This window comes from Nannospalax galili, unplaced genomic scaffold (genome assembly GCF_000622305.1).
Source record: "Nannospalax galili isolate Female #2095 unplaced genomic scaffold, S.galili_v1.0 scaffold424, whole genome shotgun sequence".
Lineage (NCBI taxonomy): Eukaryota > Metazoa > Chordata > Mammalia > Rodentia > Spalacidae > Nannospalax > Nannospalax galili.
This window is the reverse complement of record NW_008352334.1, coordinates 306,731-323,801: the sequence shown is the minus strand read 5'-3', so window position 1 is coordinate 323,801 and position 17,071 is coordinate 306,731. Positions and strand designations below refer to the sequence as shown.

The 17,071-nt window shown below is 40.2% G+C and overlaps 1 protein-coding gene across 1 annotated transcript in view; it reads left to right on the top strand.

Annotated features, from left to right (window-relative positions):
* Positions 1-13,372, top strand: part of Meikin (meiotic kinetochore factor) — a 71,772-nt gene extending 58,400 nt beyond the window's left edge. The window contains exons 14-15 of the mRNA XM_029554189.1: positions 6,421-6,535; positions 13,335-13,372. Coding sequence (XP_029410049.1) covers positions 6,421-6,535; positions 13,335-13,372 — 153 coding nt within the window. The remainder of the gene's footprint in view (positions 1-6,420; positions 6,536-13,334) is intronic.
* Positions 13,373-17,071: the final 3,699 nt, after the last annotated feature.

Here is a 17,071-nt window from a genome sequence, read left to right as displayed (position 1 = left end):
GAATTTGGGGGTTGGACTGGCCTGGGAGCAGGGCCCAGGAAAGATGCTGGACTGGGGCAGGTGGTGGCCTTCCCACCCAGAGATGCAAAGGAAGATGGGGCTGGAAGCAGCCCCAAGGGCTCCTGGGGACTTCACTGAAGAACTGGGTTGGTCTGGATGCAAAGGATCAGGAAGAGGAAAGGTCAGCCCAGGTGTCCAGGAAAGAGGCTGGGGGATCCTGCAGGCCCAGGGAAGCAGAGGGAGGTGAGGGCGGGGCCAGGCCCAGTGTGCTCCTGGGGACCTCAGAAACAACTGAGTTGGTCTGAATGCACAGGATCAGGAAGAAGCAGTGGTGGTTCCCCAGGTGTCTGGGGGCCAAGACAAGGAGGAGGAGCGAAGGGCGGGGGAGATGGGAGGGTGAATGAGGCTGGGGGAGTCAAGGCGCAGAGGGCTCGATTGACTTACCCTGGAGAGAGAGGCCTGTGGGTAGGAGAGAGTTCTGGGGGTTGTGCAGACCCAGGGAAGCAGAGCTATTTTTGGTCTTTTTGAGACAGGGTCTCCCTGTAGCCTCAGCTGGCCTGAACTCACTGTGTAGACCATCTGGTCTTGAACTCACAGAGATCTGCCTGCTTCTGTCTCCTGAGTGCTGGGATTAAAGGTGTGCACCACCATGCCCAGCTAGTTTCTTTAGTTTTACACACACACACACACAGAGAGAGAGAGAGAGAGAGAGAGAGAGAGAGAGAGAGAGAGAGAGAGAGAGAGAGAAATTCAAGTAATTCAAGTAGTGTAAGCCAAAAAGGGCAGAATGGGATGACTTACTGATTCATAGATGGAAAGAAAACTACTGTATTAGCACTTGTTAGAAATTCCTGTTGAAACTTGTAGATGCTTCTATAATTGCTATTTATTTATATTTATTTTTGCATGTATGCATTATGGTATTGTTTGCATGTTCATATGGCATAGGTACAAGTGTGCGTATGGAGGTCAGAAATTGACACAAGTGTCTTCCTCAGTTGCTTTGCACCTTACATATTGAGGCAGGGTCTCTTGCTGAATCCAGAGCTCACAGCTTAGGCTAGCCTGGCTAGGCAGCTTGCTCAGGGGATCGATCCCCTGTCTCTGCCTCCCTTGTGCTGGGATTATAGATGGGCTACCACACTTGCCTGATTTTTACATGGATGCTAGAAATCTGAACTCTGGTCCTCACAATTATCTTTAAAATCTTAACTTGTTTTTATTGGCTTCATTTTCTTAGGCTTTTAACTACAAACAGGCTTTCATCAATTTCTGTGGTTTATCATAGCCCAGATAAAAGGGGAAGGTTTTCTATTTGTGTCTATATGTATTTCTTTTTCTTTTTCTTTCCTTCCTTCCTTCCTTTTTTTTTTTTTTTTTTTTTTGGTCTTTTTGAGACAGGGTCTCCCTGTAGCCCTAGCTAACCAGGAAGTCACTATGAAGACCAGGCTGGCCTTGAACTCACAAAGATTCACCTGCCTTGGCCTCCCAAGTGCTGGGACTAAAGGCATACACCACCACGCCCAGCTGTGTATATGTATTTCAGTGCTAGTTAAGGATTCCTGTTAGCCTTACCTGAGTCACATGCTTGCCCCAGGCCAACTGTCACTGCAATGGAAAATCAAACTAGAACAGTTTTCTATACCATTGTTGGAAAAATCCTCCAGTCTTTTGTTTAAGATAGATAGGGACTATTGCACAAAGTAGAAAAGCAGATCTGGGAATCTGATTGTGTTATGTGCATATGATATAATAATGCTCATGCAAAAGAGAATATGCATGGTTTAGATAAGAAGTAAATTGACAGCCTTGTTCCTACCACTGAGACTATAAAATAGGACATTACAAATAACCCTCTAAGGACTGGAGAGATGACTCAATGGCTAAGAGCTCTGACTGCTCTTGCAGAGGACCTGGGTTTGATTCCCAGAACCCACATGACAACTAACAACTGTCCATAACTCCAGTTCCAGGGGATCTGAAGCCTTCTTCAATCTCCTTGGGCGTTGCACGACATGGGTGCACATACGCACATACACACGTGGGCTATACTCATACACATAAAATAAGAATAGTAAAATAAAATAAAACAAAATAACCCTCTAAAGTTCTTCCAACCATGATTCAGTTCATCCTTTCAAATAAGCAGCTATTATCTTGATGTGTGTCAGTATTCATCAATTTTTATTTTTATTTTTCAAAACTAGCATAAATTACTCCAAGGACATGGCATATATCCTCATTTATGTAGGTGTTGTTTAGTGTTTCTCAATAGAGTTCTCTCATTCTATCCAAGAATAATCTTGCATTTTTGTTACATGTATTCTTATTCTATATTTTCTGGTGTTTTTGAAGTCATTCCACTTTATAAATTATACTTTCTAATTTTTTTGATGGCATAAAGGTATAATTGATTTGTACTCACTTGTGTATATACCCCTGTTGAATCTTGTTACAGTGAGTAGATGTCTGAATATTCTTTTGGACTTTCTATGTAGATAGTCATAGCATCTGTGAATAGTGGCACACTTGCTTCTTTCATGTGAATTGTGTCTCATTGGTCTGGATAGAATCTTTGGTACTTCATTTTATATATATATAATTTGGCATTCTGTACATTTTTACTGGATTTTTCCTTTGAAAATTAGTCACCTCAGCCAGGCCTGGTGGTGCACGCCTTTAATCCCAGCACTGGAAAGGAAGAGGCAGGGGAATCTCTCCAAGTTCGAGGCCAGCCTAGTCTCCATAGTAAGTTCCAGGCCAGCTGGGGCTACAGAGAAATCCTATCTCAAAAAGACAAAAAAAATTAGTCACCTCTGTAGCATATTTTCCAAACACATTGTAAGGAGGAGGAGAGAGAGATGGTGATGGGAGAGCTTGGAGAAAGTGTCAGATTCATCAAGTAATTGTTGCTTCTTCATAAGAAAATGGACCAGACCTCTCCTTTTGGTTCTTTTGTAGCCCCAGTTCTGGGAGTAAAGGAATGCAGACCAGGCTGGCCTTGAACTCACAGAGATCTGCCTGCCTCTTCCTCCCAAGTTCTGTATGTTTCTAAGTGATTATTCACAGTGGATTTCATATGACTTTAACATTAAGGATATCAACTCATAGAATGGAGTTAGGAATGTATATAATATCAAAATTATCTATTACTTGAATTTTTATTAAAAATTGATCCTCCAGGCATTGTTTTTTGTTTGTTTGTTTTGTTTTTGTGGGAAAAATTGTAACCAAAGATACAAGTTCTTTGGAGCATGGCACATTTTATAGAGTCTTCAATTAATACAATAGGAGTTGTTTATAGTGTTTTATTTCATATACATACATACATACATACATATATAGTGAAATAGCGAGAGAGAGAGAGAGAGAGATCATTCTTTTTCTTCCTTTTTTTGGGAGGGGTTCTTTTTGAGACAGGGTTTCCCTGTAGTCCCAGCTGACCTGGAACTTGCTGTGTAGACCAGGCTGGCCTTGAACTCACAGAGATCTGCCTGCTTCTGCCTCCCAAGTGCTGAGATCAAAGATGTACACCATCATACCTTTTTCTTCCTTTTTAAAAGAAACAGGATCTTACTATGTAGCCCAGGCTGACATTAAACTTGAGATCCTCCTGCCTAAGTCTCTTCAGTGCTTAAGGGCATACACCATCATAACTGGTCCCATAACAATTTTCCTGAATTCTTTGAGTCCTTGTAGCAAATTATGGACCCTGAGGGTAGTCTTGGGGCCTGTATCTTATCTTTTTCTTTTGTCTTTTTTTTTTTGGCTTCTTTTTTTTAACTTTAAAAAAATTTTATTGAGAATTTCATATATGTGTATAAGGTGTTTTAATCAAATCCATGCCCACTCCCTCCCCTCCAACTCCTCTCATATCTCCCCATCACTTTTTTCCTGAACAACTTTACATACTCTTTCTTTCTTTATGTTTTTTAAAAAATATTTTATTATTTTAATTTTATGTGTATGAGTGTGTTGCCTGCATGTATGTGAGTGCACCCGTGTTGTGCAATGCCGCGGAGGTCAGAGGAGGGCTTCAGATTCCCCTGGAACTGGAGTTAAGGACGGTTTGTAGCCGCCATGTGGATGCTGGGAATCGAACCTGGGTCCTCTGCAAGAGCAGTCAGTGCTCTTAACAGTTGAGGCATTTCTCCAGCCCCAGGTACTCTTTCTTTCTTTCTTTTTTTAATGGGGCTTTTGCCTACTCTAACATTCCCCCCTCTGAAGACATAACCCTAAAGTCTTTTAGGGATTAGATAAGAGCTCCCAAATTTGGCCTCTTTTAATGACTATTAAGTGTGCTATAGTTTCACTGTAATGTTTGCATAAAAGGACTATTTTTGATAGTATTCCAAATTTGGTTGGGCTGCTGGGCTTCCTAAATTTGTGGATTTGTGTCTTTGATCAGTTTAGGAAATTTCCCACCCATTATTTGTTTTATTATCTGTGGAATGGTAATTATCATTTGTTTGGCTTCAGCCTTCCTTTAGTGTTTTTATGTATTTGCCATGTTGTAGGAATTTCTTCAGTAATTCTCTTTCGTCTGTATTTATTCTACTGCTTAAGCCTCCTGCTGAATTTCTTATTTCAATAATTTTATTTTTCACTCCAGGATTCCTGATGGTCTCTTCTTCGAGTCCAGTTGTAGTTGTTGCTAGTCCCTAGTTCCTTGTTCATCCTTGATATTTCAGCTGATAATTCTTTTTTGGGGGGAGGGGGTTTTCTTGAGACAGGGTCTCCCTGTAGTCTCCAGCAGGCCTGAAACTCACTACATAGATCAGGCGTGTGCCACCACGCCCATTTCAAAACTTTTTTTTTTCTTTTTTTATGTGTACGAGTGTATTGCCTGCATGTATGTGAGTGCACCCGTGTCGTGCAATGCCTCAGAGGTCAGAAGAGGGCTTCAGATTCCCCTGGAACTGGAGTCAAGGACAGTCGTAGCAGCTATGTGGGTGCTGGGACTCAAACCCTGGTCGGTCCTCTGCGAGAACAGTCAGTGCTCTTAGACCAGACTGGCCTTGAACTCAGAGATACTCCTGCCTCTGCCTCCAGAGTGCTGGGACTAAAGGCATGTGCCACCAGGCACGGCTTGGCACTTTGATTTCTTATAAGTTTGACTATTCCTTCATTTTGATTATAATGAAATTCTGATAGGTGGAATGTATTTCATTAATTTCTTCCCAGAACTTTTCTGTGCTGAATCTTGAAGAACAATTCTGGCACTGACCCTGTTCATGATCTTGACCATAAACTCAATAATTTATTTATTTGATTTTATTTGGTAGGAATCCATAGGTCTAAGTCGGGGGATCCCATCCTTCTATAAGTATTTATGTGTTTCTGCTACATTAGCTGTAGCTAGAGCTGGGATTAATGTGGGAGCATTCTTGCTACTTCAAGGATGCTTTTTTGTTTGTTTGTTTTTTGTTTTGGGGGGTTTTTGTTTTTGTTTTTTGCCAGAATCTCAGGTTCAGAATCCTCTTCTTCCCACTTGTCCTTGTCTGAGCCTGATCTGTCATGAAGATAGTGGTTTGATAGGCTGGGGCTTAAGGTTACTGTGGAATTCAGAAGTATTATCCATTTCATCCCAACCCATAAAAAATAGGTACAGATTAGTAGAGTGGATAAATCCTCCCAAATACCATAAGAATGGAAAATGGGCAGAAAACATCAGAAATCTACCACAGAAGGTAATACGGATTTTTCTAAATATAAGAGGTTTCCACATAGACTTCATTTTAAATGGGAGGAGTTTTTGGTAAATAAATAAACATCTCACTTCTGAGTTATGACAAACAAGATATGTCACTTCTGAGACACATAGTTATTTCTTCATTCTAGAGCCTACTTGATGGACAATTATCTAAATTACCTGAGAAATCATGGAATCTAATGTTTGACTCAAAATTATATTTAAACTTGTGCCTTGACTCAATAAATCATGCAGACTTTCTCTCCTACTAACAGTGTTTGAATTTAAACTCTATCCTTACTTGCTTTCTGTTGCTGTTATCATATGTCTTTGAAGCTAAGTTTCTTCTTTTGTAAAATAGAGATAATCTGATTTGTCTTGCTTGGTGCTTATATTAAGTGAGTAAATTTTTTTTTTTTTGTCTTTTTGAGACAAGGTCTCCCTGTAGCCCCAGCTGTCCTGGAACTCACTATGTAGACCAGGCTGGCCTTGAACTCACAGAGATCCACCTGTCTCTGCCTCCCAAGTGCTGGGATTAAAGGCGTGCACCACCATGCCCAGCTTATGAGTAAATATTTTAAAACCAATCAGTGTCTGGGTATAGTTAACACTTAACAAATACTTGGTATTATTAACATATATAAAATATGAATATTGAGACTTATATTTGAAATAAAATAACAAAATACCTTGGGGAATTATATAATAATTACTTTTTTCCTTTTCAGTTTCCTTCAAATACACCAGAAATTTGTTGTATTATTAGGGCATCACCAGGAACTAGACAAATGAAAAATAAAGGTATCACTGTAAAGAAGAAATATTCTCTTCCTAAAGATACTCAAGGTACTGTACTTTGAATTCAGAGGTATGAATTAAGAGTATATTTTTAGATTATATAAAACTTTTTCATTATATAGGAAATTCATTTATAACTTGAATTCCACTGGGCATGATGGCGCATGCCTTTAATCCCAGCACTGGAGAGGCAGAGGCAGGTGGATCTCTGTGAGTTCAAGGGCAGCCTGGTCTACATAGTGAGTTCCAGACCGGCTGGGACAAAAGGGAGACCCTGACTCAAAAAGACCAAAAGGGGGTGGTGGTGCTGTGGTGGGGACTGGTGGAGACAACTTACCTGGCATTAGGCAAGGAGCTTGGATTCCGGAGAGGTTTCAGAAGCTGAGTAAAATAATTTTTTGAAGACATATACTTCATCTTTTGAAAAATTAGCTCCTGACATTGAATTAAAATGCATTTACCTAGAATAGTTCCTCTTTTGGCAGTCTGAAATTTTCTATTTTTATTTCATTTCAATTGTGTTTATTTATTTATTTTGGTCTTTTTGAGTCAGGGTCTCCCTATAGCCCCAGCTGGCCTGGAATTTGCTATGTAGACCAGGTTGACCGGATGTGTGTGTGTGTGTGTGTGTGTGTGTGTGTGTGTGTGTGTGTGATTCTATAAAGCAATCCATAATTCATGTGCAGCAGCTTTGGCAGAAGCATTGTAAAAAAGAATCCATATCCAGAGTGTTCGGCGGGAATAAAATACTCTTTTTTGTGATAGGATTGGTTTAATGAGGGCTGGTGAGATGACTCAAAGTTTAAGAGCACTGGCTGCTCTTGCAGAGGACCCAGGTTTGATTCCCAGCACCTATATGGCAGCTAATAATTGTCCATAATTCCAGTTCCAGGAGATCTGACGCCCTCTTCTGACCACCATGGACATTGCATGACACAGGTATACCTCCCTACATGGAGGCAATGCACTCACACACATAAAATAAAAATAATAATTTTTTTGTCTTTTTGAAGCAGGGTCTCCCTGTAGCCCCAGCTGTCCTGGAACTCACTATGTAGACCAGGCTGGCCTTGAACTCACAGAGATCCTCCTGCCTCTGCCTCCCAAGTGCTGGTACTACAGGTGTGTGCCACCATGCCCAGCTAATAAAATATTTTTTTTAATTGGTTTAATAAGTCAATTTGCTACCTTGCCAACCGAGCACTACAAGGACTACTGCCATATGAATGCCAGCTAGGCCTGTGCTGAGCCTGTGCTCCCTGCCACCTTATCACTTTGTTTATGTACTGAGGACAAAGGGTACTAGTCGGGGTCTTTCTAGCCCCTTGTTCTAACAGAGTTTGCTGGGGAAAGAGACCAACTGATACCCATAAGAATTGGTTATCCTAACCACTTGATTACAATCCCCTTCTGCTGAGGCTATGTTTTGGTATATATTTATGTCTTACAAGCACCTTCATGCTTTTTCCCATTTAGAGAATTTATACAATGCCTCTTCTAAAGTATCCTTTTCATCAATTTTCTAATCATATACCTTACAGGTCTTTGACCATCTGTCCAAATCATTGACTACCACCTATGAACTGGTATATAATTCAATAAATGGTTTTTTATCCTTCCAATTAAGCAAAAAAAAAACAGGTATACTTCTCAAAGTTCTGCCCATGGGGAAGATTTCTCTTCACTCTTTCCTTCAGAGGTCTGTCAGAGGGGCTAAACAATTTGTAAACTAAACCTTTTCTTTCCCTTAGTCAGTTGACTGTAGAGTGTTCCCCATGTTTTCTTAAGTGCAGACTGGATGGGAGAAGGCAAAGCAGCTAAAGTAAATGGCTTTGGTATTTGCATGACTTCTTCACATTACCTACTTGTGCCTTTAGTGCATGCTCAAATCCAGTTGTATACATACCACTTTCATCTGGCAATAAAGTCCTGATCTTAACACCAACTTTATGGCTTGTTAGGTCAGATAACACATAGGTATGACCCAGCAAGAGTCTAAATGCTATTTGACAGCATTTGAGTATTTATACATGAGGATAGCTGGGTTTTACTCCAAAATCCTAAGGCTTCATATTGTGATTCACCACTAAGAGCCTGATAAAGGCTCCAAACAGAATCTCCATCTGCCACTGACACTTTAACAGCACTGGGTATACTGGACCATATAGTACAAGTGTTGGAGCATCTTGTAGCATAGCCTGGACCTGTCATGGAGCCTTCTCTTGTTCTGGGCCTCTTGCTAAGTCTAGTAGCTTTTCTGGTCACTTGGTAAATGAGTACACCCAAATGAGATAGATGTTGACAACAAAATCCATAATGGCCCACAAAGGGTTATACTTCTTTCTGGTTTGAAAAGGGCCCAGATGTAGCAATTTAGTCCTCACTTTAGGAGGTATCTCCCATAGCACTGGGCCCCTAGAAAATCTCACTGAAATGGGAGAGCCTAGTGACCCAACAATTCCACTTCTAGGAATATACCCAGCAGTGATATGTCTATGTTCATCAAAAGGCAAATACTAGAATATTCACTATTCAAGATAATCCCAAATATAAACAAGTCAAATGCACTTCAAATAGAATAAATTGTGGTATATTCTTTCAAATACTATGTAGCAGAAACAAATGGCAAAGAGTTAGGTGCAACTGTTATGTTGGATCATATTAATAAACCTCACATAAGGTACCAGATACAGTAAGATACATTTATTATTATGATATGTGTATAACACTGACCAAGCAAACTACACTCTAAAGAAAAGGAGAGTGACTGTCCTTACTGGAGTGAAAGTATCACCTGGATGAAAGTATTATGGGTATTTTTAGGTTACTGGTTACATGAGTGTCTTATGTTTGTGAAAAACCTTCAAGCTGTACATGTATAAGTCCTTTTTGTTTATATATACTAATAAAAACTTTAAAAAATAAAATAGGCGGGGGCTGGAGATATGGCTCAATTGTTAAGAGCACTGGCTGGTCTTGCAGAGAACCCGGGTTCAATTCCCAGCACTCACATGATGGCTGACAACTGTCCATAACATGCAGGAAATATACACATAAAATAAAATAAATAAAATATTAAAATAAATAAATAGGCAAATTCTTAATTTTATCATTTTTGGTTTGTCATATTTATGACATCAGTTTTGTCAAAAGTTTTTGGTTTAAGTATGCAACAAACTCCAACAAAATGTAGGTTCGATGTTCACAGTTGGTAGTTTTAGAGACCCCTTGGTGAATGTTGAGCTTATGCTGCCATCTTCTGGATTCTTTCTAGGCTCTTAGCCTAAAAGCAGCCTCCTCACCTAAGTGATTGCCCTTCAACCTCTGGACATTTGTCTCTGCCTTTCCTTTAGTAAAAATAGCAAAGCACCAAGCTAACTTGTGATCATGCTATTTTAAATATGCAACAGCCTATTCTTAGCACTGGCATTTAAAGTTTTAGCTTGTTTGGCAGTAATCTAATCAGGGCTACAGTGTGAAGTTCATTTTGATGGTCTAGGACCGTGTCTAGTATGACTGAACAGCAACTAGTACTATGTTGATTAAAGTACTATGTCTAGTACTTGGTTAAAATGAACCAAGAGATGTGCCAGAGGAGGGAGTATGGTAAACAGGGATCTGAAAATACTGGCTGATAGAAGAAGTCGTAGAAAATTTCCAGGTCAACATCTCTTAGTGGTAGTCCTCTGACCACCTACACCAGAATAACTGAAAACCTGCTGAACTGTTGTTGTTAGAGATAAGGCACAGGAATCTGAAATATGTTGAACTCTCAAAGTGATTCTGATAAACACTAAAATTTGAGAACCATATAAATTCTATTTTTTCTCATTCTACCAAGCTCACACAGCTAATTACCAACCAAATCAGAACTAGAACGTATGTGATCCTAGAAGAGGACACTTTAAGCCTTTGAACCTGTATCTTTATCTGCATCTACATCTATATCTCTAAGACGCTTGAGATTTTAGACAGTGACAGCAGTGAGAAGTCTTACAGACACATGACAAGTGAGGTGGAAATAATTCTAGTGTGCTATCTGTCAAATTGATAAAATAGTAGTTGTTACATCAAAAAACTGTGAGGATTATAGGTAAGCTACCTAAGGTATCTGACACATAATAATCATTCATTATGAAGCCTGGGGTTATAGCTCAGTGGCCAGAAGAAATCTTTTACTATGCAATAATGATTTGATTTTATATGTTGGATTACTTTCTTAAGTCTAGCCTACATCTTTCTTTTGAAAACTGTTTCTTCGTTTTGGTTAAATTGCAAAAAAGACCAAACTATGTAGAGTTGTTGCTAGATTTGATGGTAAATTTGATTATGCTCTTTCACATGAAGAATAATTTTACAGTGTGTATAGTCTTTGACACAGACATATTGACCTAGGATAAATGCAGAGGTAAATTAGGGGAAAAGAAGTAACAGTCTGATACCATAAAGACTTTTTAAAGCCTTTTTTAAATATTTTGTTTATTATTTTTATTTTATGTGTATGAGTGTATTGCCTGCATGTATGTAAGTGCACCCATGTCTTTCAATGCCCATTGAGGTCAGAAGAGAGCATTGGATCCCCTGGAACTGGAGTTATGGACGATTATTAGCCACCATATGGGTGCTGGGAATTCAACCCAGGTCCTCTGCAAGAGCAGCCAGTGCTCCTAACAGCTGAGCCATCTATCCAGGCCTTAAGCCTATTGTTTTGTTGACATGTTTCTGTTAAATGAAAAGATGAAGTCTTGTAGTTAGCTTAATCATTCAGGAAATATTGAGTCTGGATGTTATGGTCCAGATGCAGTTAATTGCTGGAGATAATGATAGAGTTTCCCCTTTTAGATAGTTTATAATCTGATAGAAGAAATTAGATAAAAACAAATCCAATGGGGTGTGTGTGCTATGTTTTGGGTGGGGGCTTGGTTTGGTTTGGTCTCTCTCTTTTTTTTTTTTTTTTTTTTTTTGAGACAGGGTCCCCTGTAGCCTCAGCTGACCTGGAACTCACTATGTAGACCAGGCTGGTCTCAGTCTTGCTGCCTTGTGGATCACCTGCCTCTGCCTCCCAAGTGCTGGGATTAAAGGCATGCACCACCACGCCCAGCACATATAGGGTTCTTTTAGGGTATGCAGGGAAGATGGAAATTCCTCTGGAGGGTGATCTAAGGCCCACAGAAACATCTTGAGCATAGGCCTTTCCAGAGGTACTAGTATAAAATATACTAAAGCTCTCTCAGATAAAGAATTGAAATTAATTATGTCTGGCACCCATAAAGATTGGCCTTTCTAAAAACTGAGGGTTGGATTATCCTTGGGAAGGCAGATGTCACAGAACCTCTGATGACATGTTCAATTTTATCTTATTCTGGTCAATTGTACTTTTTTTGATAATTCTGTCAAGAAGTATGGAGATGATTTGAAAAGAAATGAACTGGAAGTAGAAAGGCTAGCTAGATGTAAGCTTTGTAAGGCTCCTTGTGAACAAAGCTGAGGAAATAAACCCTGGGCTAGTGTATCTCAAAGTGTGCTGCCTCTGGAGAATTCTCAGGTTATTGCCTCTGCTTTGATTCAAGAGATGTGAGTTTGAGAACCAGTCTAAACTAAGAAAATGTATTGGCACAGAGGGTAGGAATTAGTGATTAGGTACTAGTGTGGGGTAGCAGGAAAGGATGATTAGATGATTCCCAGTTCTCTAGGAGTACTGAGTCCCAAAAGCAAGGCTTTATAGATCATGACTGGGGATATAAAGGTCATGGCCCTAGATGTCCATATGAAGGTTGCAAAGGCCAAGGGAAGGTGAAGCTAGGTAGTTGGGTGGGCCGACTGCACACTGGGGAAGTTGCCCAGAAGCTCCTGTTGGAAGAGTAGCTGTGAAGTCTTTCATAGGTAGGTAGATAGGATCAGGTGAGTAAATCAACACGAGAAGTAGAAGGTAGTGAAGGTGGCTTCCCCAACTTTAACCCATCTGTGAACCATGTGAAGGCCATACTAAGATGGAGATTTTCCTCCAGTAGATTAAGAATAGTACCACAGACCCTACATTTCTAACAGTATTTTAGATGATGCTGATGTCACTAGTCCCTGGTCTGGACCCCACTTTGAATAACAAAGATGAATCTCTGGTCTACAAACTGAGCCACGTGTCACATTTTCCTGGTTGTTTGGTATTTGGGCCCCACACAAAGATTCTCATGGGCATGGAGTATGACTTAGGTAGCAGGATTTTTAAAATCTCAGGTGATTCTACCATCAGTCTAGTCTAATTAGGCTGGGGGCAAGATGTATCATAATGTGAAGGTGACAATGGGAACCTGCAATGCTGTCCCCATCCTGGATCTCTTGGTATAAGACCTGGGGGAGAGGCCCGATAATGCTGTGTTGGGGAAGAAAGTGGGCTCAGCTGCAACAAGAAGTGGGGGAATGCAGAGCAGTGGTACATGGGGAAGTGTGAGGGGTTCTGCCTGGGAACACAACTGGCCCAGTTCCTCTGGGTCACAAGGCCAGGCCTGAGAAGGCCGCACTAGCAGTCTTTGTCAGGCTTTCCTTAGAATGTTATTGAGCAGGTGTTCTGGTACCTCCAAAAAGAATTGTCACCAGCATTTTGAGGAAGCAATGAAGCTCTTACCCTCAGGAATTTTTTTTTCCGGGGTTTTTGAGACAGAGTCTCCCTGTAGCCCCAGCTGGCCTGGAATTCACTATGCAGACCAGGCTGGCCTTGAACTCACAGAGATCCGCCTGCCTCTGCCTCCTGAGTGCTGGGATTAAAGGCATGTACCACCACACCTGGCTTAGGAATTGGTTCTCAATAGTTGTTGAATACTTGCTTCTCTGAAATATTTTATATTTTCTCTAGATATTATAATGAAGACAAATGGTAGAACATAACAGCTGTGGTGAATTTTCACTGCTTTGAAGATATGAATGTGAAGTCAAAAGTCATATAAGCAGAATGTCTACCTGAAATTATATGAAATTAAAAATGAAAAATTGTCTATTTGTGATAAAACTGTGGAAATTCTATTGGTGTTCTTGTCTTCTGCTTTTAGTCAGTTAAGAAAAACATTCTCTATATGCTTCTTAAATATATGTATTTGTACTTGTTTTTGTTTTCAGACAGGGTTTCCCTATAGCCCCAGCTAATCTGGAATTCACTATGTAGACCAGGTTGGCCTCAGTCTCATAGAGATGTGCCTGCCTGTGCCCCCCAGTGCTGGGATTAAATGTGTGTGCCATCACATCAGGAATATTTGAACTTCCTAAAATGTGAACCAATTAGCTGTTATTGGAAGACTATATACTAAAATACATGGTTTTCTGTGTACAAAGAGCTGGCATTAAGGTACTATATGACTTCCTTTTTGTCCCCAAAGTCTGTCCTTTGTAGGGATCAAAAGCAGTAAAGTTGTTGAAGTGCTAAAAATGAAAATGATTATATTACAAGCTATTTTTAACAGAACTTAATTGAAACCACATGAGTGAGAGACCTAATTCCAGGTCTGACTAAAAGAAACTCTATACTCAAGAATTGCTGAAGCAGGGAATATATAATATGTACAGTCAGTCATACCCTACATATTTAATAATTTAGCTCGTTTTCAAATAAACTTTAATACAATACCATCTGTAGGATTATTACTAGTGTTTTCATAATTTAACTTGTGGCATATAGACAGTTCCCAATCCTAAGAAAACAATAATCCTGTTGTCAATGGGCACAGTACAGTTGTATAATCTGGTGAGCTTTTAGCCCTGTTGTTTTGACTAGTGTTACATATAAATATAAGAACCAAAGTTTCAAAGCTGCTTCAGTATCAAGGGAAACCATGAAACCTAATTAATCTATAGCTCAGTATTTATTTTTAAATAGAAGTCCTGTGAAGACATTCTTGTAAAAGATTTGATGAGGTTTTAAGCCACCAGTGAGGCTATTTTTGACTCTGACTTCATCTGAAGGTGAAATATGGAAATGTAGAAAATAATGTTAGTAATGGAGGATACAACACTCTTAGACCTATTTTCTAAATCACCATTAAACCAAGTCATCAACTCTTGTGATGGTTTTAAAAGTAGAAATGGGATAAGCAGGAAGAGAGTAAGAAATGACCAGGAGGTCTGTTTCCTGCTTCACAGGATTTATAATCCAAGGAGGGAAAAGAATGGACTATTTGCTAGTTTCTAATCAGGTAAGGTCTTGTGAGAAACAATGATGCTTGATTTATAGATTGGGCCTGGAGGGGTTAGAGGGCATACATATTTGGTTGTTTTGTATTGCTAATAAGGAAGATAGAACTAGCTCAGAGAGGTTAATACTTGGCCAGTGTAATATAATTTAGAAAGCCATAGATGCTAGGGTTAGAAGGCAGAACTATTCCCGTGCAGTATTCTTTGTTTTCTAGCACAGGGAACAAGGAGAAGGACAGCAAGTTAGAGCTGACAGTCAAGGTTTTGAAGTAGAGGACATACCTTAATTATGATTAAGAGGAGGAAAAGCAGAGGGGGCTTGCTGGCTAGCAGATAGGATCTTGTTGACATATCCTAGGAGACGAGTGTACTCTTAACCTAGACCTGTGTCTTTCAGTAAACCTCCCTGGAAGAATATGAAAAACAAAAGGAGTTCATTTCTTCACGGAGAGAGGTCTCCACTGTTTTCACAATGTTTTTAAGTGATTCCATAATGTAACAACTAGCACAGTGTGATGGCACACACTTGCAATCCACCTACTGAGAAGGCTGGGGTACACAGGTTGAGAGTTTCAGGGCAGCCTATGCAACTCAGTGAGACCTTGTCTCAGAATAAAATTTAAAAAGGTCTGGTGATACATGTAGCTCAGTGGCACAGTGCTTGCCTAACATATGCAAGGCCCTTAAGTTCTATCCCCAGCACTGAAAGGACCTGGACCCTTTTGTCTCATAACTAATTAAAATTAATTGTATTCATTTAAATTATATTCAAATTATACCTCATACAAAATAATCTCAGGCTTCCCTTTTAAAAATCCAGTTAAGGGACTGGAGAAATGGCTCAGCAGTTAAGAGCACTTCCTGTTCTGCCAGAGGAAGTGAGTTCCCAGGACCCACATTGGGCAGCTCACACTCCAGAGGATCTTATACAGTCCTCTGGCCTCTGGGGGCACCTGCACACTGGTGGCATACACACTCACATGCACACACGTACACAGTCTGCTTCCAACATCTGTTCTCCACTGATACTGTTCTCAAGGCTACTAGCAATCTCCTTAATGATTTTTTTTTTTTTTTTTTTGGTCAAGATCTCACCGGCTGTTGTGAAACCTGCTGGGTAGACCAAGCTGGACTCAGACTTACAGAGAACCACCTGCCTCTACCTCCTGAGTATTGGGTTAAAGCAATACATCACCATACCTGGCCTCCTTAATGCTATTTTTCATTACTTTACTTTTTTGTATATGAGTGTGTTACCTGCACATATGTAATTGCACTCATGTTGTGCAATGCCCACAGAGATCAGAAGAGCATCAGATCCCCTGAAACTAGAGTTAAGGTTGATTTTTAGCTGCCATGTAGGTGCTGGGAACTGAACCCAGGTCCTCTGCAACAGCAGTCAGTGATCTTAACCACTGAGCCATCTCTCGAATCCTCTGTGCTGTTTCTTAAGGGCAGGGCTTTTGTCTGTCTTGCTTATTATTGTATTCTTAGACTTTGAAACCGTATTTTATTTATTTAAATTAATAATATATTAGATTGCTTTTAACACAAAATTCTATATGATCTCCCATCTTAAGTAAAAGAAACCTAGGGCTGGAGAGATGGCTCAGCTGTTAAGAACACTGGTTGTTGTTGCAGAAGACCCAGGTTTGAATCCCAGCACCCACATGACAGCTAACGACTGTCCGTAACTCCAGTACCAGGGGATCCAACAGCCTCTTCTGTCGTCCATGGGCATTGCATGACACGGGTGCACTAACTACATGCAGGCAATACATGCATACACATAAAATAATAAAATATTTTTAAAAAGAAAAAGAAGCCTAAGCTGAGTGTGATGGTGCGTCCCTGTAGTCCCTGCACTCGGGAGACAGAGGCAGGCAATGTCTCTGAATTCAAGGCCAGCTTCCGCTACATAGTGAGTTCCAGGGCAGCTGGGGCTACAGGGAGACCCTGTTTGAAAAAAACACCAAAAATAAAAATAAGGAAAAAGAAACCTAATTTTCTCTTCTGTTTCTTCTCTGCTCTCTGTTTCAGTCAAGCAGAATAACTGTACCAGCTTTGCCATTTCCTCTCTGCCCTCTCTTTTTTGAACTCACTCCACGCAGGCTTTGTTTCACATATTCCTCTCAAACACTTGCCAATACCCGTGTTGCAATTGAATGCACACTTACATGTTCAGTAGCATTCAACTCAGTCTACACAGTCCTCATTGGAGGACATTTCCTTCTCTTTTCATTCTTCTGTTGGGTCCTCTTCTTCCAGACTTTGAGAATTGCTCTCTCTCCTTCCTTGACTCTTTTTCGAGTATGCACATTTTTCTCTAGGAAGAGCTAAATTGTATGACTGACCCTCCCAAATTTCTTTCCCCCAATCCTGGTTTCTCTCCATATATTCTCA